Raw genomic sequence first — 26,993 nt, forward strand, 5'->3', positions numbered from 1 at the left:
GTCATAAGAGACTGGCATAATTCGTTGGTTTGATTGGAATCAGAAATAGTCACATCAGGAACATGAACAAGGAAAAAAAGATTAGGTGACCCAACTAGAACCCATCATATTTTCCTTATTTTAAATTTACATAAGTCTTTGAAAAGAGGATGACTTAAGCTTGAAATAAGATTGTTCAGTTTAAACATACTTCAGTATTAAGGAACCATTCAACCCCAAAAGATGATAACCAGGATAATTAAATAAATAAGTAGTGAGGGAATCCGAACACGCAATTATACCATGTTGAATGAGCCCGAAAGTTAGTAACTGATAGGAAAAGAACCCCCAATGTGCATTAAGTTTACCATCCAGGGTGGTCCAACATGGTTCAGGCCTTTTAAAAGATGGTGCAGCCACTTATTAACTACCATAACTAAAAAATTAAAAATCAGTCACCGCTAAACTGAGCTCTAAGATCCTCGTCGGGCCTAGGATGCGTCCTGTTTAAGCCAAGACTGGGGAAATTGGTGGGTGATACACAAGAACGGCGCAGAAAAAGACTCGACTTGATGATAAAAGAAAGGTCCCACTGCCATGGACCATGCACTATTATCCTGACACTCGAAGTCACTCCATCAAAATAAATTTAAACTGAGAAGCTTTAAAAGATCAACGTACATACAGAGGAAGTGGGTCTTCTTCTCAGTTTTTGGTGTAATTAGATTGTTGTCTTTAGGATACTTCTCGGAATGCTTGATTTGTAATAAAGGCCATAACCTTTCCATGTGCCCCCCCCACATACCCTCGAACTTTCCCACGACAATCATGCTAACAGAGGCAACCATAACCCCCAACCGAGTTTAATAGTAGCCTGAACTCCAAAGTATAAAGCCAATCAGAAGGTACAAGCCAAATCCAAGAAGGAAACTAGAGATCACAATCGACGTGGAAAATAGCAGACACTCCAGCCCATTGGTCTAATACCAACACGGATTGATCCAACTGGCCCAACCACGAACTGGTGTTCCATTATATGGCCCCTGCTACCTTGTGTTTGCCTGCAATATAGTTTTAACAACAAATTTCGAATTGCTGCTTGCTGCTAAGAAACTATTGGACGTTCAATCAAACAATATTCAAACCTTCTTTTTTTCTTGTGTCATAAATGTGCAAAATATTTTACAGCAATCTTAATGAATCTTCTGCAAGTTACCTCATATCATAGGCAACAAATAGGAACAAGCGACAGCTAGCGTGCTGGAAGAGGCCTTGTGTTATTCCAAAGCCATTCACGAGCAGAACCATCAAGGAGAGGTGATACCTGTGAATAATTGGTAATGCAAAAAGTTTCGATCATCAGCAAGATCAAATTGGTGGCTGCCAATAAGACTTGTCAGAAAATTGAGTATCCTAATGAATAATTTCTATAGCCCATACAATCATGCGCAATAGCAGAAGAATATTTGATGGATGGCCATCCCCATCAACTGATGAAATATACACAGATTTTTGGCCATGAGGTTCTTGTATTTATAAGATGAAATTAACGCGTGTCCTCAATACTGAATCTCATGATTTCTACAGACAAGCAAGCAGTGTATTATTTGTTTAGATTCATGTCATAGCAACAATCAGGAATTGATACATGCACTCTCACAATGTATGAATATATAAAGACAGATTTCTTAGTTAGCAATATAATAAGAAATTCCAGGGGCATCAGCAGATTTGAAAATAGCATGTTAAAGATTTGTCAAGCAGCACTCATCAAATCAAGGTCAATTTCACATATTACCTAACCGTGTAGGTCTTCTTGAAGTATGAATAAATAAAGACAGATTTCTTTGTTAGCAATATAATAAAAAATGCCAGGTGCATCAGCAGATTTGAAAATAACATGTTAAAGATTTGGCAAGCGGCACTCATCAAATCACGGTCAATTTCACATATTACCTATCCGTGTAGGTCAATCATTCAAGATGACCTTTTTTCTTTCTTTTCCAGCAAGCGAGGTATAGTTAGACTTTCACCAACTGACGAATCAAATGATAAAAAACAATCCGATGTTGATGTCCCTTCTTAGGCAAATGATAGAAGACTTGGCTACCCTATGTTTCTTGCAGCCACACGAACAAGGGAACATTCTCTAAATAAAATAGTTTGCTTCCACGTCTATTCTCCCATTGTAATATCTCTTCTACAATTCCGCACACAGATCAAGCAACATGATACAATAGTTTTAGAGCTATTCTAACCAACACTGCCAGTATACCACTAGCAGGTAGATATTATATAAATATTATGTAATTGTATCATTGCATATTCGGTAAGTTTTCCTAGATTGCAAACACTAGCGGATGGTCAGAGCATAGAGAAAATAATGGCATATTCGGACATAGGAATTTTGAGGTAACTGACCTTGTCCCAAACTTGTGAATGGTAATCGTTGAGCCAATTGATCTCCATAGGAGATAACAGGGATATGTCAACTAGTTTACTCTGCAAAATAGGACCAGCAAGGAAGTAAAACTAGCATAGCCGGAATATGACTTCTCATAATAAATTTTAATAAATCTTGATACCATGCAGTAAAATAAAATTAAAAAAAAAATCTAAGAAAGATGACAACAATAACATAATCAGGATTTATCAAAAGCCATTTTGATGCTTAGCAGATTTATATCACTTTATGCCACAATGTCACACAGAGCATCACATAGGAACCCACTGCAGTATGCTGACTAACTAGTCAAACTGAAACTCCAACATGTTTTCTGACATCATCTGCACTGTATTAGAAAGCAAAGATATTCTATATAGTCTCAACAAAAACTTTAGTGGTTATTAAATCCAGCCGAAATGTGACCTTTCCTTGACAGTGGCACATGCCATGACTCAAGTCCAGGATTAGCTACTAAGACAAATATTGATACCAAGAATTTGAACCCAATAACTACATAAAGTCATGTGAAACTCAAGACCTTGTTGTTTTAATTTGATCAATATCTGTACAAAAGGAAAGACAATTTTTTGAGCCGCCACACATTTTGTATATATATTCAAATCTTTTAAGAAAGTGCTATTTCACATAATGAATGTTCCTGTACTTAATAGTCCCATAAAATTCCAAGTCGGTCCCTAAATTTAGCAGGTGAGTAGAAACCATTTTTGATCAAGCCTAAAAGCCTAATTACAATACACATTCTAACGAAGTTTTTAAATAATGCATGACCTAAAATGTCCACAAAAATGCTCTTGCTAAAATATCTATTTTTGTTCAATTGAATCTTCTGACAAGTAAATAACCTCATGTTAGCAGTGTGAACGAATTCAAGATGAATATATAAGTTAAACATGAGTTGTTAGCATTTTTTTTTTTTGGGGACTGCAGGATTCCAAAGTGTCCTGGAAAGTAGGAAGGGAGTAACTAGTGAATAAAGATTTTAAGCACAAAAACTCAAAAGATACCTGCCTCATTGGAATTTGTTTAGGAATAACATTGGTGTGGACAGTAACTTGTCTAATGGGTAGATTGGTCCTTATAGCATTTTGTTGCTCAATAATGACAACCATCCATATATAAATGCGGATGCGTAGCAGTAACTCAGTATAGTTTGACACCATTCTGAATATATCGGAAGCAACCTTTGAATTGAAATCATTCCCTAGGAGCACCATCCTATTTGATTCACCATAACCCACCAATTTTAAGTCATAATGCAACCCTAATCCAAGTGATAACAACAAGTAAAAAATCAAGGTATTTGACAACCCACTGCAATAATTGATGATGGTATAGAAATTCAGCAGCCCATCCCCCAATCCCCCAACAGCCCATCCCCATGGGTGTACATCTGATGATAAAGATATAAGGTAGCACTTTCTACAATATTAAATCATCACAATTATGTATGCCAATTAACATACATTACAAAAAAACATATGAAAAAAGAAATATAACAATATGTTTAGATACCTGAATTGGGACAAATGTAAGTTTTTCAAAACCAAGATATCCTATGCCTCCAAAGCAATTTGGTAATTTAACCTCTTTAACATGAAGGAGATTCTGCAGAGAAACATCAAACAAAAAAGTGAAACATTTAAACAAAAGTCTAGCAATTACAACAAAACTTTGTGTAAAAATATTTTGTCCTGTCAAGTAAGATAGAACATACATACAATGGAATGTAACAAAGTGAAAAGACCACAAAGGAACAATGATGCAAGGACAGAATAACTATCTGCCACTTGTGTCAACTTTATGGAGGAACTGGGCATACTCATGAACCATGATAATCTGAACTTTCAAAATTATGACATTACTTAAATTGCATTGAGTAATTAAAAAAAAAAAAAACATTTAAAGCAGCATCAGACTATAGAGTTCTCGTCAATCTAACATAAATGCACTAGAAAAAATAAAAAGTTTTAAGGATAAATTAACAAGTAGATAACTTTCTACAGAAACCAGGTTCAACAAACTGACAATAAAATCTTGATAAATTAGGCAAGATGTTGGATTGGTGATTCTAAAGTTGGCAAGTAAAACAATCTCGATATTTGAAAAGGCAAAATGTAAGAAAATGTTGAAACAGGTAGCTCGAAGTTTTCAGCTTGTTCGTCCCCATATAACATGTTGGTACTTTGAAACCATCATTATCTTCTTTCATGTTCCCCCTTCATATTTTCTACCTTCCAATTACTCAAACTTATCTATATACTAATATACAGGTAAATATTTCAAAGGACAATCTTCTAGATTTTATGAGAAACAATAATTAGGCCCGAGTGAGTGGGAGCTCAACCAATTTGCTATCTAACCAGTTGACTCTTGTCTCCATATGCTAAGTATATGATTGAAATGAAATCCTTTGTTAGAATATCATGAAAGCTGAAAAAAGCTCAAATTTTGAATTCTTCAGAGAAAGGGCTGCAGCATGAGAGGTCAGAGAACTGTAGTATAGACACAAAACTTAAAAGAAAAATTCTATTAATGGGTGTACACATTTCAAAAGAAGCTGAAATGTGCTCCTTTTTCTTATGTGCTACAATTGATGGCAGGATTTGCAAGCTCAAGGCGCTAAGCTTATAGGCATTCCAACATAGTCATATGGCACATCACGGTCAAATAATTTTCCAAATTTTAAAAAAGGTTCTTCATAAAAAGGGCGAGCCTTGGCACAATGGTAATGTTACTCCGTTGCAACTAGGGCTGGAACTGGGCCGGGCCGGGCCGGGTTCTACCCCTGCCCGAGCCCGGCCAGAAAAAATTTTTCGGGCTTCGGGCCGGGCCTTGGCCTGATTTTTTTGAAAAAATACAGGCCCGAGCCCGGCCCGAACCCAATTGGGCTGGCCCGATTCCAAATCGGTATAAGGTGTAAGGTCCGAACCCAATCGGGCCTGGGTGAGATTGTTGCGGTCCTTGCGAAGGGAGGGGATGAGCGGGGGAGGAGACGGTCGGAGGCAAGGGAGAGGAGGGAGGAGCGGGGGGAATGGAGGAGTACCGGAGAACGTCGCTTACCAGAAGGCTCCCACTGTCGTGCCGCCGAGCATCCCCTCCATCGAGAGCTCCTACGGCAGCATCGCGGCCGACGGCTTCGAATCGCCGCCCAACACGCTGACGGAGCCCCTTTGCGACACCGTCCGGTGGGATCTATCGCAGATCGCCAATAATCTGAAGTTGATCATCTTTCCGAACTCCTTCCAGGAGGATCCGGACAAGACGCTCCGAGATTGGGACCTTTAGGACTGATGATCGAAGAGCTCCGCCACCATCAACGCCTTCGACTCTCCTCCACCATAGCCGCCATCTCCTGCAGCCAAGTCCACTGCCGCCTCCACCTCCAACATCGGTGCGTCGTCTTTTCCCGACAGCAGCTCCCTCCGATCAAGAGGAAGACTTCCCACTCCGTCGACTCCGATTTGATTGTACCAAAGTCTAGGCAAAGGCGAAGGAGGGACTAGAGAGCGGAAGAAATATCGGGCCTGACTTTGGGCCTGATTCGGACTTGGGCCCGGGCCGGGCTCGGGCCGGGCCAAAGGTTTGCCCGAGCCTGGCCCGAAAGCAAATCGGGCCCAGTTTTCTAGGCCCGAGCCCGGCCCGAAAAGTTTTGGGCCGAGACCGAAGCCCGGCCCGAAGCCGGTCTGGCCCGATGGGCCTCGGGCCGGCCCGAGCCCACTTCCGGCCCTAGTTGCAACCTAGTTGACATGGGTTTGAAACATGAAAATAGCCTCTCCACACACAGAAGTAAGGTTGTGCACATCTAACTCTCCCTAAACACCACATATGTGGGAGTCTCATCAACTAGGATGTCCTTTTGTAGAAGTTTTTCATAGACGAACATTTATTGCATCACTAAATAAGGTTTTCACCAACTAGGAAATTTTATACATCACTTTGGCAGTTGCATTTGTTCATCCAAGTCTACAACAGTATTACATCTGGATTCTGGATTATTACTAAATAAGTAGGAAATTAGGCACAAGACATTTGTTAAATGGAACTTCATTGTAGTTAGATGTACAATAGGCATGAACAGGCACTGATTACTTACAGAGGCTTGCTGAAAATTTTGTGCTGAAATGTGCAACCCAAACTGAAAATGATACCTACCTTTTGTAGCCAGTTGATTCTATATGTCATATTATATAACATCAATATATTTGCAAACAAAGGAGACTCATGAATCTTATCTTTCAAGAATCACACAAAAAGATTTCTTTCTGAACTAACAAATGAACAATCACAACATTTTTTTAGGATCAAAATAGACATTAATTTCTTTGCAGCGGAGAAAAAGATTTGTCATCACTAACATTTCAGCCAGATGTTAGTAGTACCACATGATTGTATACTAACTGAAGGAATTAACATTCAAGTGAAGAGTTTGAAGGAACCGGCTCATATACCTCTTAGCTTAGATCAATCAATTTTTTAAACAATTTAGTCTGCAGAAACTAAAAGCTTACATTTCCGTGTATTATTGGGGCAAAAAACTATGAGCCATTGATTGAGAATGACATTATATTTTGTAAAGGAATTGGTCATGTAACTTACATTATATTTTCTCATGGTGAGATACAGTATCCATGATAGAACAGTACAGATGGATCTTAAGGAAAATAAAAAAAGAAAAAAAAAAAACTATGAAACCTACCTCAATCCGAATACCAAATGAATTGTCTTCATAATAGCCAGGTTCATTGCTGACAACCATTCCCTTCTGCAAAGCAGCCATATTTCCATATCGAAAACTTATACTTTGAGGGCCTTCATGGACATTTAATGCAGCACCCACCCCATGACCAGTCCCTGAAACATGTAAGGTAAAATCCAACTTTATTATGTAAAAGCATCAGTCCTTAAGCAGTCATAACATGTAAAAGATAAATTTGATATAGATCCTTCAAGAAAATAATTAGCTGTTCGAAGAGGAAACTACCATGTCTGTAATCAAGCCCAACTTTCCACAAAGAAGAACGTGCTAGTACATCCAGTACAAAACCAGGAGTGTGCTCAGGGAATACTGCCTGGTCAAGAGCTATATGACCCTGCATGCATAAGATAACCCTACTTGTAAGGCCAAAAGTATCCAGTTCCAATTACATTCAAGTGTAAATAACAAAAAATCTAGAGGGTTGCCAATGCTGCTAGGAGGCAAGAAGATCTCTGCACAGGATCAGACAAGTTAAACATATTACTTACAGTTTACCTCCTATAGCATTTGTACACCTTAAAGGGCAAATGTCAAATAAACAATTTACATAAATAAGCAAAGCACCTGTAGAACTCTTGTGAAGCACTCTTTTTGTTGTGGTGTAGGTTCACCAAAATGTACTGTCCTTGTTATGTCAGTTGTACCATCAACATACTGACCTCCACTATCTAAGAGGAACAGGTTCTTGTCATCAACAACACTACAACTATCTGGTTCTGGCTTATAATGTATTACAGCACCATTGGCACCATAACCTGAAACAACAGTCAATTATTGGTTAACTATTGGAAAACATTGTTCCATTTTAGCCAGTTATAAAGCAAAGCCTAAAGCTATTTTACTCAAAAATAACCATACAGAGATATGTAGTGTAAGAACAGTTACTCAAAAATTTCAATCGGAATATGGAACAATAAAACTGTCTTTCATGCCTACAAGAAGCTAAAGCACATCTTACACAACAAATTTAAATTGCTAGACATGGCTGATATCAGTCTCTTGTCTCAAGGGAGGTTGTATGACAAGGCCAAACCATGAAGAGAAATATGAAATTGAAAGGGATGATAATCAAGTAAAGCTACGTACACAGCTTAGTTGATCCCTACAACAGACCAGGCTCAAGAAATAGCACAGAGGATATTCAAGAACAAGTTAAATAAAGGAGAGGGCTAGATCAGATTCAATAATTGAGAGAAGGTTGATGTGACATTGAAAGACAAGGGAGAGTTGGGAACAACTTTAAGAATCTGTTGAAATCAAAATATAGTGGATCTGTATATTTAGAAAGGGAGCCAATTGTGTTGGAAAGCAACTAAAAAGAAGATGGAAGAATTAGGGTTTTAGAAAATTTCAAGAAAAGCCAGGTATCTTATTCAACAAGATCCTGAAAGTTAAATGACTGAAAGAGCAATTTAAGGGAATAGAGGTTCAGTCTGATATTACTCAAATTACCTGAAAGCAAACTAATAAGTCTGAAAACAAAGATCATATAATTAACTATAATCTTCAAAAAGACAGTTTGGCTTTGTGAAGAAAGTTGCTATCAACTCGATTATTGTAACTTTCCTAGAAATAAACGTAGCAAAAGATCATTAATTTCATGTGCGAGAATTTACAACAAATGCTGGTGGCTTATGGTCATACACAACAGATCAGTCTAGCCACCTTGTATCTATACACTTTGATAGATTACTTTACAGGTGATCTAAAAGCAGTCTGAGTTATATTTGATCTGTGTTGTGTTAATAACTGAGATGAAAGCAAAAATGAGCAATGAATCAGGATTACGGCAGGAGAACATACAATTGATTAAGGGTTACAAATAGGTCTAACAAACTAGAATCTATTGAGTGCAATTTCTTGGAGGATTTGAATTAAAACTGAGACCATTACTGAGATTCACAGCCAACAGATGCCTTAGAATGATTACATTCACTATCTCAGATCGCTGCGCAAAAGAAATCGATTAGAAGTTAGAGAAAATGATGAAGAGATACCAAAAGAAGTTAGACCAAGGTAGATAAAATGAAGGATGGAAAAGAAAATGTCAATGTGGCAGATAAGGATGTTTCAATAATACAAGCACAGCATTATAGAGAAGATGAGATCGAGGTGGGTGTGCAGTAGAACAAAGCAGAGTTATAAATACGCATATTCAAGGAATTCTAGATTGCTTCCATAAAAGATAAATTGGTGTATGGCTGAAATGACATTGTTTGGATATCCAACATACTTAATGTACAAGTAGGAGTCCAAAAAAATGTTCTATGACCTAAATAGTTGCATCAATATCAATGAGAGAATCTGCAAAACTTTTATCAGAATATATTTTAGTTTAAATAGGACAAGTGACAAGCAAAGGGCCATACATGAAAACCAGGGGATAAGATGAATATATCACCGATATGGCAGATTAAATCAATTTCCCTATGTTATTATGAATAAACTAATATAACTTTCTCATAATGAACTTTGAAGTTCCATATTAGAAATCATGTGTAGAACTTCTCACAGGATCAAAAAATATTGAATTGTAGCATAGAAGACATGGAGAAATTAGGGAAAAAGAAAAGAATCAAATAAATATACCACTAATAGTGTCAAAGCTTGTGTCCATGAAACCAGCTTGCTTTTTACGAAATTCAAGTAGCTTGTCAGCCACTTCTACTTCTGTAGGTACGGCATTGTTATGAATTTCCTCTTCCATCCAAGCCCAAAACTCTGCCAGAGCAGCTGCATCTCTGCAAGAGTATGCATTACCAAACATAAATTTGTGGCATACTCTTTAACTTTCATTTCTGAGGATAAAAGAGAAGGGTTGATGCAGTTGAATCTTATCTGTTCCCCTAATGCTGTCTTAAAGATAACTACATACCAGCATCTAATGTTGTCACATAAAATATACATGTACATAGAGAAACAAGACTCCACATGCAATTTTCAGCAAGTCTGAGAAAACTGTACATCTCTCAAACAGAACATAGAACCACGTTGCAAACTACAACCAAGGAATGTGAACCATGATAATCACTGCATCAATCTGAAGATAAATCATTAACAGGTTTTCTGCTCAGCGTCAAAAGAAGCCAAGATGTCAATCAGTGGCAAATAGGGTAGCAGGAATCTACTGGAAAGTGGTAGCCCATTTTACTTTCAGTTACCAACCCCTACCACATAGTACAGGGCATACCATAACATACTGGTAAAGTACAGGTAATGTACCAAGATTCGATAGAGCACACGGGCTGAACTAGCTTGTGCTCAATGTAACCACCAGGTTCTGCCTAGTTTCCTGTTGCACCAACCCATACCATGACTTAGTGTGATTAAAGGGTCTCCTGACAGTGTTGGTGCGGGGTTGTACATTACCACACCAGGTAATACCCTACTGTACCATACCACTGAGTTACCACTACGTGATCTGGTACCAGTGTAGAGAACCTCAGTCTTACATGCATCTTGCAACATATGTGCATGTATCTATTAAAGCATTCATGTAGAACCCCAGCTAAGGAGTTGAGGATGCATGAGCATGCATCCACACAATGCATGCATATTACCCAGCATCAAGCTACAGGACTAAACTGCTAACTATGCTACATAACAAATTTGCTACCATTGCTTGTAAAGTGTATTTTGTATATGGACTATAAGTTACTCCATTTGAAATAATTAAAGTCGACCATGTCACATCCAGTAAGGTGTGATTGGTTACTCTGCAACACCGTTACAGATGCACATACAGCAAGCACGCTACACAGGCATACACATGTTTGCTCAAATCTTTCATTATATGAGAGGATATTTTGGTCATTTTTTTGAAATGGGAAATAGTAAAATAGGAATCATTCATTTTTTAAGCTTCTGGTTAACTAAAATTCCTAAATTTAAGAGAACTCAGTTACTGACTGCAATTTTCCTGCTGAACTTCAGTATTTGGTTCAGGCAGATTGTTGGGGAGTTCATTTTCTTAGGGAGTAGTTTGTTCTTGTTTTTTAGGGGCATAAAAGCACCCCTCCCAAACCCACCCACCCATGGGAAAGGAAAAAAAAGATGATTGCACTCTTAAAGAAAAGGTGTTAAAAAAAGAAAGAGACAATTCACTTGATGATTTTCCTAAACAGTCAACCCATTGATGAAAGAGTAAAAAGATCTGATTAGAATAAGCAAATAAAAATTAAAAAACTAAAGTACAAGAGAAAAATATTATGGTTTACTGGTAGCTCATTTCCTCTGCATGCCAACCCAACAGACAGAGGTGGGAGTGTGGGAGCTATTGTCATAGCAAGCAGCAGGAAGAGTTCCAATAAAGTGTTTGCTTAGAATACTTGCACACGAGAGACCATCCTAATTTAAGCTTGCTTCCACTTATTCAGAAAGTTAATCAACGTAAAAATCCCAAGGTTTCAAAATATATAGAATATCTTTACTTCAAACCAAATTATATGGATTTGTGATAGCTATACCTGGTGGTAAAAACTAAAAGAATCTGGAAGCATCTGAAAGTGGGAGCTGAAGTTACAAAGATAGTGGTTCACACAGCTAAAATATATTCAAGAGCACAACTTGTTTTTCAAATGGATGCAAGCAGCAGTGGACTCACAGAAGCAGCCTTTCATCTGCATGTGAGTGTGCATCCCACCAATCCTTAATGATGTAGCAGTAAAACGCAAGCTATGTGTTATAAGATAAAGAAACAAAAAGGATGTTAGGGTTGCATCTAAATTTGTTACCTCTTCAAACTTTAAAATATCCTATGTTGAATTCACTAAATGTGCAGAACCAAGAATGAAACCTAACTTATGTTGATCAACAGTAAAGTACAAATGCTACCATAATTCGGCATTTAGGGAAATATTATTGTTACAATTTGTTGTGCTAAGTTTGATATGCATTGTTAATACTTTCCCTAACACGGTATTAGAGCCAAAGATCATGGGTTCAAATCCCTTTCAGGCCAATTTTACCCATCTGGTTTCTTTTCTTATCTAGACTCATTTCCAGCTTTTACTTGAATCGTTGTTGACTTATCATCTTGAGTTATTCTTAACTTGTTCATGTCTTCATGTGAGTCATCCAAGCTGCATAGGTGTTAAGGCCTGATAAACATTGTTGACCCTATCCCTACTAGTTTAAGCCTTAGGGATTAAATGGTTATTTAACAGTGTCAGAGCTAAGGTTTGCTGTAAGTCACAAGTTCAAATCCACACAAGTTCAGTTATTGACTCAATCATCCCTGATTACTTGTTATTCTTATTCCAGTCTGTCTTGACTCACTTATCTCTCCACATTAATGGTCTGGTCCACATGTGAGGAGGGGTGTCAAGCCAAATTTACATTGTTGACCCTTTCCCTATCAGCTTAAGCTTTTTTGAGTTGGTTAGTTGATGGTAGTGAAACAACCAAAGCCTAATGCTTCTTGTGCCCCACATACAAGGCATAAAATGGCAAGATCCAAGGTGTTCATCTCCATATGCTTTGTATTTGATGCATCTGTCTCACCTAGAATGTAACCTTCCCATAAGCCTCAAGGCATCCCTTCAGACTCTCAGAGACTTCCCTTGATGTATGAGGTGAGGCAAGTCCCAAATAAAACCATGCAGTCAACTAAGAGCCTATTTGGCCAAGCTGTGAAAATCAGCTTATTTTGAAATCACTTCTTTTCAAATGGAGTTTCAGAAGAAGTACTGTGAGAGAGAAGCAGTTTATGTTTGGCAAAATTATTTGATAAGCGCTTTTATAAGTATTTAAAAAGCAGTTTGTATTTGACAAATCTTTCAAAAAAGATACTTTTGACTGTCAAATTATGAAAAAGGGCATGTATTTATGGTAAATAATGAGAGGGTTAGGTGCAAATAAATAAGGGTAGTTATGGTAAATAATGATTTTGAGTAAGGGTATTTTTGTTATGAAAAAAATTAATTTTCTGCTTTTGCTTCCAAGGAGAAGCTCCAATTTTCTGCTTTCACCCTACAGCAGAAAAACTGCTTCTGCTACCACATAGAAGCCAATTATTTTTTAAAATAAGCTTGATCAAACATCCTGTTTTTTCAAAATAAGTATTTTTTTTGAAAAATAAGCAGCTTCTTTCTCTCCAAAAGCTTGGCCAAACAGGCCCTAATTCTTTCAACACAGAAATGCTTATAATGATACAATGCATGCATGTACTATTGTAGAAGAATTTCTGTTTACCTAATTCACGTACTATAAAGAACTTTAGTTCTGACTACCCTTTTCAACTCTTGGCTGCATAACCCATCCAGTTGTAATTTGCACCACAACTAAAAATCAATATTATATTCTACAGGTTAAATCAAAGGTACCTGAAATGACAACTGCGCATCCCGTCAATCTCTGCCTTATTTTTCACTGCTTTCGCCAAAATGACAGGGGAAGGCTTGTACAATCCAGATGGCCCTTCAATCCGAGCATCTTGATGCTTGTTTGGTGCCATATCTGGAGATGTTTCCCAGTCAACTTTGTCCCTTGCTTTGTTTTCAAATTTTGCAAGATGTTTATTACAAGCAGATTTGAATCTGCTAACAAGTGCAGCATTTACACTAGATGTATCCAACCAGAGTTTTGCTCCTTGTGCTGCCAAACTGAATAATGGTTATTATGACACAAGAGCTTAAAAATAAAAAGAAAAGAAATGCCTATAATGGACATGACAAACTAAAAGTTTTGAAACTGAATTGAGAGATGACATTGTTTTTCCAGTTCAGATGCATGGGATGACAATCAGAAAAAATGATCCTGTTTGCATGGTAAAGCCATTATGTCAACAAGCTGTTGCAAAGCATGTATGATGTCACAATAGCTGTCTTATAAAAAGGTGCATACTGAAGCATGATAAAAAGCAATTTCCAATCAAATTGATGCATGACACTTTTTGTTTTAATTTTTAGAAAGTCTCATAAGCATATTCCTACGACCACTCAAGCTAAACCAAGTTAGCTAGTTATGAATAGTACCATGAAGAGTTCTATAAAAGAGAGTGAGCAGAAACACAGCCACCACCAAGACAGTGAGCGTCTAATGCTTAAAGAAATATATCAGAAACTGAAGCAATCAAAAGCAGGGCAACAAATCATCAAAGCCAAAGTACTGATTTCTGATATCTGCTATGTAACTAATGAGGACACCTCAAGATGTCACATAATGCTACTGTCATGCAGCATCAAATTGTTTGATGCTGGGACGACCTCAATTATGCTTTGAAGGTTGTAGGAGTCCAACGCATTTTGCTAATAAGCCAGATAATTCTGACCCAGTTAGGATGAATCAAAAAAAAAAAAGCAATAGATGGCAGTATGTATTGTTCATAAATATCATGGAAATATAGTTAGCTTGGTCAAGCCAACTATAACACAATCAAGACAGTATTTTAAAGCCTGGTCACACAGTTAACAGTTATCATCACATGGATAGGCCAATCAATGCAATGTCCTGTTGACTCATCTAACTGAAAATCCATTATTATTATGTAGGAAAGGGAGAACAGGAATTTTCAAGAATGATTTTGTTGAAGGGCCACTTATCAACAACACTCACATCTGAGAACCATCACAGTCCTTGTAAATCATTTATTGCTTCCACATTCATTCTTCTAATCTGCTTAAGGCATCACCTGAACTTCATGCTTTGAGCAAACTTAAATTTGTTATGAGGAAAACTTACCTTTTTCAATCCAGAATAAGGGAAAGCTATTGATTCCAGATTCAGAGAAGCATTTTAGCTAGGTGTATCATCTAATTCTTTCTACCCACTTCAGCCAAAAACGTAAACATCCACCTCTCCAGTCACCAAAATTTATCCTTTCTATGTTTGCAAAACTCATGCTGCTAATTGATATTAATCCTATGACAAATGCTCAATTTAGTTTATTCCTTATTTGGAAGTTAGTTTTATCTCATTGGTCTCCTTTGTTCTTCATTCCTCTCCTCATGCAATTCCACAAGCATGTGAGTTCTGCATCCATCAATAGTCACCGACTGTTGTTTTAAGTTCCACAAATTAAATAATAGCTAGAAGAAGCAACAGTGTACCAAGCAGTGCTCCAGAATCATGTCAGATATAATTGTGATTCTTTTTTATCTACTGCTCTGAAGTATGAAATCATGTTAAAATCATCAAAATTTCCTTTACTTTCTTTTTTCAAAATTATCTGTTTACCCCTTTGATAACTTCAATATGTCACTGTTAGTTAAACGTGGCAATAATTTCATTTTGTATCACAATATTGCAATAGCTGGTCTGATAACCCACTCACATGGCTTTCTCTATGCTCATATCTTGATAAACTCTAGCCCCTTGTGCTCACCAAAAGCAATACATGCATACCTAATGACAATCCATGAACCAGATGCGCTATAGACTAACATTTTCTCATGCCACCATCATCTCCAGATAAAATGATATTGGTTACTGCATATTTACACGGTGAATGAACAAGGAATACTGTTTAATCATTAAATTTCAATATTCCCACTTCGGAGAACACTCAGATCCAGTGGTCTCCAAAATTTATGAAACTCAAAAATATGTCAGACGAAAACAATGCATAAAACTTCCCAAAAGCATAGAATGGAAACTACCTAGCTCTGTTGCTCCAACTCTGGGCAGTAGAGATCAATATGGTTATAGACAAAATTCAAACAAATATGTAAACTATTAGTAAGATGACATCCATTTTCAATCAACCTTGCATTATGTGCAAATTTGAAGGGCCATAATCAGTTAATCACACTTAAATATATCATTGTCATAAAGTCTGTTATCAAGTTTCAACTTACACTAGATCCCAAGAAGATGAGAACTGAAATATAATAGTATAATGTTCGACCTGGCAAGTAGCAACCCACTTGGTTCCTACCAAAATGCTACATAAACAGAGACAAGAGTCACCTGAGCAGTTTCAAGACATATTCAAAGACACAGTATTATGTCAAACTCTAAATTTACTATAGAAGTTCTGTTGTGAGGCTAAATAAGCAATTGTAAAGTCCTAAAATTAAAAACAATTTGGAACCATATTGCACTAGCTTCTAGCATACATTAGGAGCATATTAGTATTACTCTACAACCTTTAACACACAATTTGGAGCATGATAGTGTATTTACATGTATATATTCAAACAAACAGATAGATGGGCAGAGTTACATTTCTCTGGCTGAACCAAGTCTGTAACTTGGTCCTGCTAAGAGATGACATATATCGCACTAGCTACCTTTACTAAGACCAAAAGGAATGTTTATCATCTAACTGATGCCGTTAATATAGCTTTTCCTACAATGATCACTTCACTTTGATGCATGAGTAGCACAGGCTTGATGAAAAATAAAGTAATTGGACTATCTGGATAACACATGAGAGTAAAAATTGTCATTTTCTGGTAGGACCAATCTATAAAGCAGCCTGGTCAGAGAAATATAGCTCTACCTGTAAATTCATACAAGTAGAAAGGCATACAAATGTAGATTTAGTCATGACACTTGCCCACTTTAAAGGCCATGTTGCTACATTCACTACTTTCTACTCGTGTCTTTTTTATTCATGAAGCTGCATAATATCTGTACATTTGAATTAACAAAATGAGAAGACTGGTTGGTCTGGAACAAACATGTAAGTGAATAAGAATACTAAAAATTGGACCACCATTTGGAAGTAACATCAAGCACCAAACAGATATCTGAGACAAGGAATAATTTCAACAAGAAATAGCTTCATATTCACAAGGTTACCTTTCTATTTCAGAAAGAATGGATTCATATGGTTTCAATTCTATGCCAGCACTTTTCAAGTGATCCATTACTTCCATGGTGACTTTAGCCTTATCAATAAACAGTTGAGCACTGTTGACCTCCACAATTAAGTAAGAATAGAACACAGGCGAGTGTGGAACATCATTTCCCCTCTACATAATATAAAGGTGGGACGCATTCATCAGTAGAATAATTATAATGATGTGTATAATAGTAATGGAAAAATCAAGACAAGATAGAAAATTTTGAGAAATAAGTCAAAATGTCCTGCTAAGGGGCACATGGAATTTTAGACAAATTTTCATTGACATGATGCTGAAGCCTCCTATGTACCTCCATAAAAGATAGTCATATATAGGAAAACCATTTTCAATGAGCCAATTGCTATGGATTTACCCTAGTAACTATACACTTAGAAACTATCATGTTGCATTTCCTAGTGCTTCTGCACCCAAAAAACTTTCATTATTGCACATAAGCCACAAATCAAAGTACTTGTATGATGAAATATGGTAGGAGCTACCATGACAAGATACACAAGGTATCATACCAAAAGAGTAACAAATACAACTTAGAGTGTTGAAAAATAATTTTGTAAAACCCATAAAATATATCAAGATACACTATAGCAAATCCTTGGGCACCCGTCCCGGCGTGCCCCCCTCCACACCCCGCCCCCCCAACCCTTCCCAATGTACTCTGCCCTTCTGCTTCCCCCAACCATATGATAGGTCCAGTTATTCAGAAAGAATCTATTGATCAGAGTTCAAATTTATGCTGCCAGATGAGAGTGAAAACACTAATACTTAGATCCATATAAAATTAAACATGCGGCAGAGAAAGTTCTGTTTTGAAACTGATGATAATGAGGAAAAACATGCACATAGACATGCATAATTAAGACAGTGACATAGACACGCATGGGGCATACACATGCATCACACAACAAACACACACATGCATATACATGCACACACATGTACCTAAGTAAAAGGATATGGAAATGGGTTTTTTCCAAAATACATAATGGACTGGATACAAATATTATATACAGATATATAGCTCCTAATGCACATGCTTCTCCCCCTTATGACTTCTACATGTAACCCTCTGCTTGAAATTGTATGCCCTTAACAATTGAATACAGCTAAAGATAATATTAACTACCATCCATGTGAAACATAATATTCATCATATCAAATCAAAAAAAGTTCACCTTCCAGTAAATTCATATGCTTCAAATTAAAGTGAAAGCTTCCAGTTGTAAAAATATCTAGCAATAAACATGTTCAAATGGCATAGGAACTTCCAAATAAGTATAAAATCAAAATCAAACCACACAAAGCAAAATGCTAACGAGATGATATCATATATCGATAATCAAGAAAAGTCAGCAGGTAAAATTTTGTTTATCATCTAATCTTATGACATCACTTGGCAACTGGCATGATAGAATGGGTTAGAAAGTTTACCATATTTAAGAGCCAGGCAACTTCATCAAGCATTGATATAACAATAGCAGTACAACCAGTTTCCATAAGTTCAGACCTCAATGAAGACAATTTTGCTGAGACATCAACACCAGCATACTTAATATCATGGACTCTTGTCCATTTCATGGGAGGCTTTGGTCTTGATTCTCCCCAGATCTCATCAACAAGATTAAAATCATATATAAAAACCAATTCATGATTCTTCTTGGAAATTGCCTCTTTCAGTTCCTCTGCTGCATCAGAAGAAAAAAGAAACTGCTTCCTTCAAAAGTCAAAAAGGACATGGTGTTATAGCGAGTAAAATTATGAAGAGGAAAATAATTACAACTTTGGAAATGAAAAATTGTATATGATGAGAAATAAACTGAAAGTGGATTACCCTGCAAATCCTAATAAATGGTCAAATATATAGCATAAGATCGCCATGTGTGAAAACTCAACACAAAATACAAACAAAATAATGAGACCTTGCTATAAGGTGTTGAAAAGCTACAATTCTCGATCCATTGATTAATAGTTGTGTACAAGAATAGTACATAGTTGAAGTCAGAAATAGGGGGTTAAAGTTTTGTCATTTGTACATCAGAACTATAGAGTGCATAAAAGGTCTTTCCATTATGTTAGCCTTGACGGCATTAGAAGGAAGGGCTAGGGGTCTCAGTAACATTGTAAATATATTTAAAGAGTTTCAAGGACCTAGTTTAAAAATCATGGTTGCCATCAAGAACTTCTATTTTTGCTTTTCCATGATCAAGGTTTTAAATCATGTGGGACAGAGGTGTCTCATTTCTCTATGGAATGGGACGCCCCACTATCCTATCCCATCCTTGCAACAATCCCAATCATGCATCCCAGTAGATATCCTCCATTTCTCTCTCTTTCCTTCCTTTTTTTTTATTTTTTCTTTCTTTCTTTCTTTTCTTTCTTTTTATTCTACCTTCTTTTCTTTTCTTTCCTTTTCCTTTCTTTTCTAATCCTTCACTTTTCTTTTTTCCTTTTATTTTCTCTCTTTGTTTCCTTCCTTTCCTTTTCTTCTCCCTTTCTTTATTTCATTTTTCTTCTTCTTTCCTTTTATTTTTTTCTCTTCTTCATCTTTCCTTCCTTCCTTTCCTCTTTCTTCTTCTCTCCTTGTGTGGATGGATTTTGAATTCTCGACCCCATCCCGTTGCCATTTTCTCACAGGAACAGGACGAGACGACCATCCTGTCAGATGTAGAACCTTGGCCATAATAATACCTTACTTAACCTAGCAACTAATGTAGAATGATTTACATAAGGAATAAGCAAGTAACTTATCATGTGGCTATATTGGAACTTGTGAAATTCATAACACATCACAACTGTACATGCATGCGATTTCTATTATTGCTTGATATTGGTCTAACACAAAAAATCAAATAGTTTTTTTTTTTATTCAAATAAGTTAATATCAAACTTTGATCAGTCATGGTTGAGGTGTCAAGCTGATATTGTCATAGAATCTACTACATAATCATGTCAGTTAACTGAATTCTTCCTAAATAACTATACCAGTAACTAAATCCATTATCAACTAGTGTCTGATCTCTGTTCCATTTTCAATATCCAGATTGGGAGTTGAAGAACATAACAACTGCTATTCTCTCTAATTTCTTACAGAAAAATTACAAGAACACAGCTATCAAGTCTGTTTGAAATGTGGGATAGTTGCATGCATGAATTTCAAAAACAAATTTTGAATGCAGCGGAAACTGGATTAAACCCCTTTAAGCCTATCATGCATCAGATCAGATCTAAGAACTACCCGTGCTCGGATCCATGACATGCATAAACTGAAAAAGAAATACATAGATCACATCTATGTAGCAGATCATATCTACTATACGATTGAGATCAGATCTCACCTTGCGCGGGTCGAAATACATCACAGCCGATGATTCATGAATTTGACGAGGTTCCTCGAGCTGCGCAAACGCCCGGCCTTCACAGGTATCCACACGAGATTCATTGTCTGATCAGAGATCCGTCGAAGTCCTCGAGGTGCTAGCTCCCTTACATGCCAGGTTTAGAAACCCCACGCCTAGGTTTAGAAGAAACGGAGGAAGAAGAAATGGTGGAAGACAAGAGAACTCTTTCTCTCACAAAACCCCACGCCTAGGTTTAGAAACCCTAGAACTTCCTCACATGCCAGGGATAGGACGCCCCACTCAAAGCCTCACGCCCAACCAGTCCCTCTTTCTCTCCTTTTCAATGGTGTAGCAGGTTGCACGCACAAGGAGATAAGAGCTCTTATGGTTGGCATTAAGGGTGGTTAAGATGAGATCATATCTCATCAAGACAAGACTTGGTTTTAAACTTGAATTCAAAACCAATTTGAATTCAAATTAAAACCCAGCTCTATCCATATCTAGAAGGGGCAACAAGGGGCTTTTTGGTGTGGATATTTCCTCATGCAAAAGTGAATTAGCGTGAAGAGTAGTCAATGTGGGAGTAAGATGGCGCATGGGGAGATGTCCAACTCACTATGGACTTTTAGGTTCTTTCAATTTAGACTTTATCCAAATTTTATTTGGTTAAGCCCAACTAGATTAGTGAACCCAATCATATAAGGCTCCCAAACTCTCAATTAAATTCTAATCAAATTAGAAATTAATTGAACCCAAATTCTGATCAAATCAGGAATTAATCTTCTTTAGTAATTAGGTCATCTCATAACCTAATTAGGTCAAACTTAATTGAATCCAATTCAATTAGACTTGATCCAAACCACATTGCTCAATCAAATTGAGCTAATTAGCAATTGAATTGCCAGTTAATCTTCCAATGATTCACTAACCATTAGCAAATTATTTTATTACAATTTATGCATAAGGTTAATTATCAATCAAATTGACGATTTTATCCTTCGACGATTTGTAATCATTAATCAGCCATCTGAGCAGATAGGAACCTCTTTTGTGTGACCCCGTAGGTTCTATTCTGTCTGATAGTGAAATATATTGTGATCTCTATCATAATATCATCGAAACTCTTTTTGATAGATTGGAACAATTCTAACTCTGCCCTTCGAGGGTCATCGATTATCAAGACGATGCTTAACGAGTTTCACAATCCACCAATGACATCTAGCAGTATGTAGTGACAACCCCGCAGAATAAAAGTATTGAACCTCTAAATGCAGTTACCGTATGATTCAATCTTTCTATCGTAAGTCCTGACTTGACAAAGGTCATAGAAAACTCGTCGAACCCCAATATTAATCATATGCTAGAGTGGCTCAATTTAAGTTCACTTGTGTGAATCTCGTAGAAACTCTTTTCCATCATTCACACTTGCTTTGACCGAAGACTTCCTGAACTCAATCTTGCAAATCGCATAGGACTACACATTTTCTACTAAGATCGATAGATTCCATCTAGGTGCATCCCACTTCTAACAATGCATCTGAACTTGAACCCAATGAAGCCAGCATGCACCACAAAGATCCGAATGGCTAGGGACCAAGTTTAGGTGCAGTCAAATCCAGTAGCCTCACTGCAAATAGCCAATACACCGCAGGTCAAAGAACCACTCATACCACTGCAGCATCGAGAAGATCACTGACGAGTGAGTAAACATCCAAGTGGATTCTCGTATTGGTCATGCTCTGTGCAAGTTATTCTCTAACAATCATCTGCACTCTCACCCCAGTATTGTTACACCACAGACTTAAGACTTATCTATCCAGAAAGAGGTGATCCGTGCATCGATCTTAAATGAATTGATCACTATCCTTCATAACGATCCTTCAATCGGAAGCATTTAAAAATTAACCATTAATAATGTATGTCTCAAATTCTCAATATCTTAAGAATATACAAAATCATCTTTATTAATTTCAAGGACAAATCATGGACACATAAACATGATTGAAAATAAAAATATCTTTTATTAATAATAAATATTTTATAAGTATAAAATTAGATTCTGAAATTACATAATATGTCAGTTAATAATTGACTTCTAGGATACACATCTAACAAAGACTCCAATATGTACATGGGAAAAACATCAATTTGATAAGAATTTTACCATCTGATTTTTGTGTTCAATAAGCTTTGCTCCAATCAATTACTTATCTGATGGTGAACTTTTTTGTTATTTCAAACCTAGATATTTTTGTAATCTTCCGCTTTGGTTTTGTTTCATAGAGAAAAAAGAGTAGAGCCCATAGCCACTTAATGCCATGTAGACTGTTCCATGGTGAACTTTTGCAGATTGACCTGAGAAAAAGTGATGCATTTTAGCTAGTTGATTTTCAATTGAACTAAGAACAAGCATATGTTCAGCACTTGGGGGTCATTGATTTAGGTCTATTAATCATTCAAAAAAGAAAAAAGAAAAGAACATATATAGGTAATCTAAGCATTTATCAAAAGCACATTCCATTTGCATCAGTTACAAAAATTTGATAAAGTGATTACATTTTTCTATAGTAATGTTCCATACTAACAAGCTAATATGACAACAAATAACCTAAAGACTCACAGAAATCTTAGAAATGGGGTATCATGCAGAATGTACAGAAGGAACAAAACATATAATTCAACCACTTCAAATATTTGATTGGTTATCATACTGAAAACCAATTTACAGTTACAACACCATTAAGAGGTGAAATCAAACTCACAGGATCAATGCCAACTCTGCAACCAGGAGCCAAGACATCATTGAGCCACTCAGTAGTTGTAGGAACACCAAGATTTCCACTGCGCATAAGCTTCCAATCACAACTCAGCTGCTTCTCAGCCTATTCATCATGGATATAGAAAATTGGCATTCCAAGTGCAATCAATATGCAAATAAAAGCTCTCTCTTCCAAGGTTTTACATCCCGACAGGATGAGGCGTCCCAGTCATCCTATCCTATTTCTATGAGAAAACGGGACCGGGATGGGATTGAGACTCCGAAACTTATCCATATAAAGAAAGAAAAGAAAGATGAAAGAAAGAAAGGAAGATGAAAAAAAAAATAAGTAGAAGAAAAACGAAATAAAGAAGGGAAGGGAGAAGAAAAAGAAAGGAGAAAAGAAGGAAGAAGAAAAGAGAAAAAAGAAAAAAAAAGGGAAGGGATGACAAAAAGAAAGGAAAAAAAAAAGAAAGAAAGCAAGGTAAAAAAAAAAGAAGAAAGGAAAGAAAAAAACAAAGAAAGAAAAAAAAAAAGAAGAGAGATGGAGGATATTTACCGGGATGCATGACCGGGACGGCTATCGGGACAGGATGAGACAACAGGACGTCTCATTCCATGAAGATACCAGGATACCTCCATCCCACGGGATTTAAAATCTTGATCTCTTTGACATTATCGATGCATATTTTAAAGTAAACATCAAGTTTTGTTTTGGGAACATCTAAAATGTGGGTTTACTACCTGAAGAAAATATCGGCCATCAGTCCATAGAGCAGCCTTCTCTTTTGTTATTACAGCAGTACCAGCACTACCAGTAAAGCCCGTTATATAGGCTCGTCGCATGAAACATTCAGCGATGAACTCACTCTAGAAACGACATAGCAAGAGATATGGTGTAAAGACTATTTGTGTTGGGAAAATCAAATCAATTTACCAACTTCCACACTAAGGTTAAAAATATGCAAAAGATGTAAAAATTATTAAATAAGCTCCTCACATGTTATAATGTGATTCTTTACTGGTTCCATACCTACAATTAGCATCAGCCCATCATGACAATGGAATAATCTTACTACTCTCATGGCTAAGAAATATAGATAAAGTAAAAAATCATAGTTAGATTAAAAAAAAAAAGAATCCCATATAAAGACCTCCAAAAATGTTACTTTATCCATCTCAGTTCATCTTTTTCCTATTGTGACCTGAAACAACCATTATCAGGGTACTATTCTTGGAGATTAAATGGAATATGCATAATTTAAAAGTTAACTAAATACCAATGAATTGAACAGTTATTTATAAAATATTGGTACCAACTTCATGCAATAAAACCTAAAAGCCACATGGTCCTCACCTAATCCCCAACACCCACTCACAACTCCCACACCCTCAATTATGTTACCTTCTTAAAGTTGTAAAATTTTTCATCATTCCTGACATATTTAACATTTTTTCAACTATAAATGCACATGTTAAGGATGGCATCTTTCCTGAATTCTTCAAATTCTAAAAGCCAAAATCTTGCAAATAAATAATTCCTACTCTTAAGATTAAGTTTAGGAAAAGAACCATCTTTTCCTATGTAATTTCTTTTATATCCAGTCTCCTTAGGTGGAATATTGCTCAAACTGTTATATGAAATAGGTTTAAAGAGTACTAAAGTGACTAAAAGATTCATAACTGAAGGCATAAAAAAAAAGAGAGGTTACATCCAAAGGATAAATAGCTTTTGCATAATGTTATCAAAAGGAATGTAAAGCATCCTACAAAATGCATATTTATGGATGATCTTTAGAGATCGCATCATGTGAGCACAATCAGAACATCAAAGTTCCCTTGACAATGCCACAAACTTCCAAACTAGGATACAGATGCAGAAGAATATGCAGTTAGAAAAAGATAATAGGGGGAGATAAATTATGCATATCTTGTATCAAATAGAATAAAGCACCTGAGAATAAATAGAGAAATATTTAAGGATGATTTGAAGAAATTGCATCATAAAGTCTACAGTCAATATCGAGGTTTTCCTGACAATGCTTGGAACTTTCTAACCCAGGAAGTAAATTCAAAAGCATCTTTAGCTAAAATTGGAAAAAAAAGATACAATATAGGGACAGTTTTATTTCTCACTTAAATTTTTTGTTTTGCAAGATTGATAATTCTTTCAAGAGATATGCATCATTTTTACTTGGCTCTCTGAATTTTCTTAGTTAATCTATAAGCAATCAGGAAGACTGGGATACCAATGCAAGACAAGTGGAGGATAAATTGAATCTAAGAAGGATATAACTGATTACTAAAAAAGGTTAAATAAGTTAACAGGAGAGAAAATTGTGGTTTAATTCATGATTTTGAATGTTTATTTCCAGGACATATGGAAGGCTAAAGATATTTTATGATTGATCTCCTCAAGTTCTCTACCAAACCAACAAGAATGCATATAAAATCAAAGCTAAGAAATTATTGGGGTGTCAGTGGCCTTTAGTGCAGAAATTCAAAGTGGATAAGTGGAAAAAGGACCAGAAGGCATCCTTTACTACGAAGTTAGAGAGGTCTTAATCCATCTCATTCATGTTAGAAAACAAAAGTTTTACTTAAGTTGGTTTTATAACTAGTAGTTGATATTTTAAACTGTTTCTAGGTGTGTTGGACCAGGTATTAAACCCTATTTTGTTTGCTCATCAATGGGGTTCTTGCACTTGGGTTTATTTTATGCTTAAACTAACAACAATACTAGTAGGAGTTTTTAAATAATGCGCTAGCTGTTCATGAAGAAGAGATGATTCATGTGTCTAGTGTCATTTTCAGAATGAAAGCTAAAGCCTGAAGAAGAAAATTAAGCATTGGTTCAACTTTAATCCCCTTCTCTAAATTAAAAATGATCTTCCTTGTATTGCTTTCTGTCTACTTGCAAGTTAACTTTCCATCCACTTGTACTCCCACTAATAAAACTCTTTAAGCTCTGTACGGAATTTAGATTTCATTTTCTTTTAATGCTTGTTCTCTGAAACTTTCTTCAGAAGTTTTTCACATATACAATTGATAAGGAACAGGGAGAAACCTAATAAGGAAACCCCCCACCCCGCCAAAAAGAAAAAAAAAAACAAAAACAAAAACAAGAAAAGGAACGGTATCACTAGGATCAACTTGCTCCTCCACAGTTCCCTCAGGTTCAAGAGTCAGTTGCATCCAAATTATATAAACCGTCCAGATCTAGTTACAAGGAAAAGGGGCAAGGAACGATGTCCTAATTAATTCAATAACATCTACTCCAACTACTTTCTTTAACGTCTCATTTTTATCTGAACAGAATCAAGAACCGTAAAGCAAGTTGGAGTTCTTTACAAGGAAGAGAAAACCCTAACCTGGTGGGCGTCCTGAGAGGGGATTATATAAGCGTCGATCCCGATACCGGGCCTGGAAAAGAGATCGCGGAGCGCTCGAAGTTTCTCGTCCTCGGTGCGGCTCCCGCTGGATTGCTTCTTCCGGAACTCCGACGACGGCCGGGCGACGATCTTGTCGCCGAAGCTCCGAGCGGCGACGGAGAACCGGAGATAGCGGGGTCTCAGGGCAACGCAGCGCTGCGTGTGGAGCTCACCGAAAAAGGGAAGGGAGAGGGCCAGGAAGCGGAAGCCGCGCGGCCGAAGGCGGGAGGCGGGGCGGGAGAAAAAAGCGGAGAGAGGGGAGGAGGAGGCGGCCGCCGCTTCCATCGGAGCGGAGGAAACGATGAACGGCATAACAACACTAGGGGAGTGGTGCGCAGCGGAGCGGAGGCCGAGAGGAAGAAGCGCACCTATTTGATCTCCCGTTATCTCCAGACCATATAGCTTGGTGGGCCTCTTGGTTTGCGGTCTTCGGTCTGTCAAGAAGGCGAAGCCTTGGA

General features: G+C 36.9%; 1 protein-coding gene across 2 annotated transcripts; it reads right to left on the bottom strand.

The window, feature by feature from the left end:
• Nucleotides 1-623: 623 nt before the first annotated feature.
• Nucleotides 624-26,916, bottom strand: LOC105055062 (aminopeptidase P2). 2 transcript variants are annotated; one of them, XM_073252057.1, is made up of 14 exons: nt 26,476-26,916; nt 23,849-23,974; nt 23,109-23,228; nt 18,440-18,715; nt 16,947-17,119; nt 13,526-13,804; nt 9,792-9,943; nt 7,767-7,957; nt 7,428-7,536; nt 7,143-7,297; nt 3,959-4,051; nt 2,401-2,481; nt 1,196-1,303; nt 624-1,040 (listed from the first exon to the last, which is right to left on the bottom strand). In XM_073252057.1, exons 1-13 carry the CDS (start codon nt 26,845-26,847, stop codon nt 1,232-1,234), a joined length of 2,199 nt encoding a protein of 732 aa, XP_073108158.1. In that variant the 5' UTR covers nt 26,848-26,916; the 3' UTR covers nt 624-1,040; nt 1,196-1,231. The 2 variants fall into 2 exon arrangements, with proteins under 2 accessions (XP_073108158.1, XP_010935071.1); XM_010936769.4 differs by lacking the exon at nt 624-1,040 and having other exon boundaries at nt 1,108-1,303; nt 26,476-26,915.
• Nucleotides 26,917-26,993: the final 77 nt, after the last annotated feature.

Source organism: Elaeis guineensis, chromosome 2 (genome assembly GCF_000442705.2).
Source record: "Elaeis guineensis isolate ETL-2024a chromosome 2, EG11, whole genome shotgun sequence".
In the NCBI taxonomy this organism is placed as follows: domain Eukaryota; kingdom Viridiplantae; phylum Streptophyta; class Magnoliopsida; order Arecales; family Arecaceae; genus Elaeis; species Elaeis guineensis.

Bases quoted from the DNA above. Each gene is read 5' to 3' on its own strand.
- LOC105055062 (XM_073252057.1), bottom strand. From the start codon at position 26,847: ATGCCGTTCATCGTTTCCTCCGCTCCGATGGAAGCGGCGGCCGCCTCC. The intron at 7,958-9,791 runs GTATATTTATTT...CTGTTGTTTCAG, and splicing joins AAGCTTTGACACTATTAGTG to GTTATGGTGCCAATGGTGCT. The intron at 7,537-7,766 runs GTGCTTTGCTTA...TTATGCATGCAG, and splicing joins GCTTCACAAGAGTTCTACAG to GGTCATATAGCTCTTGACCA.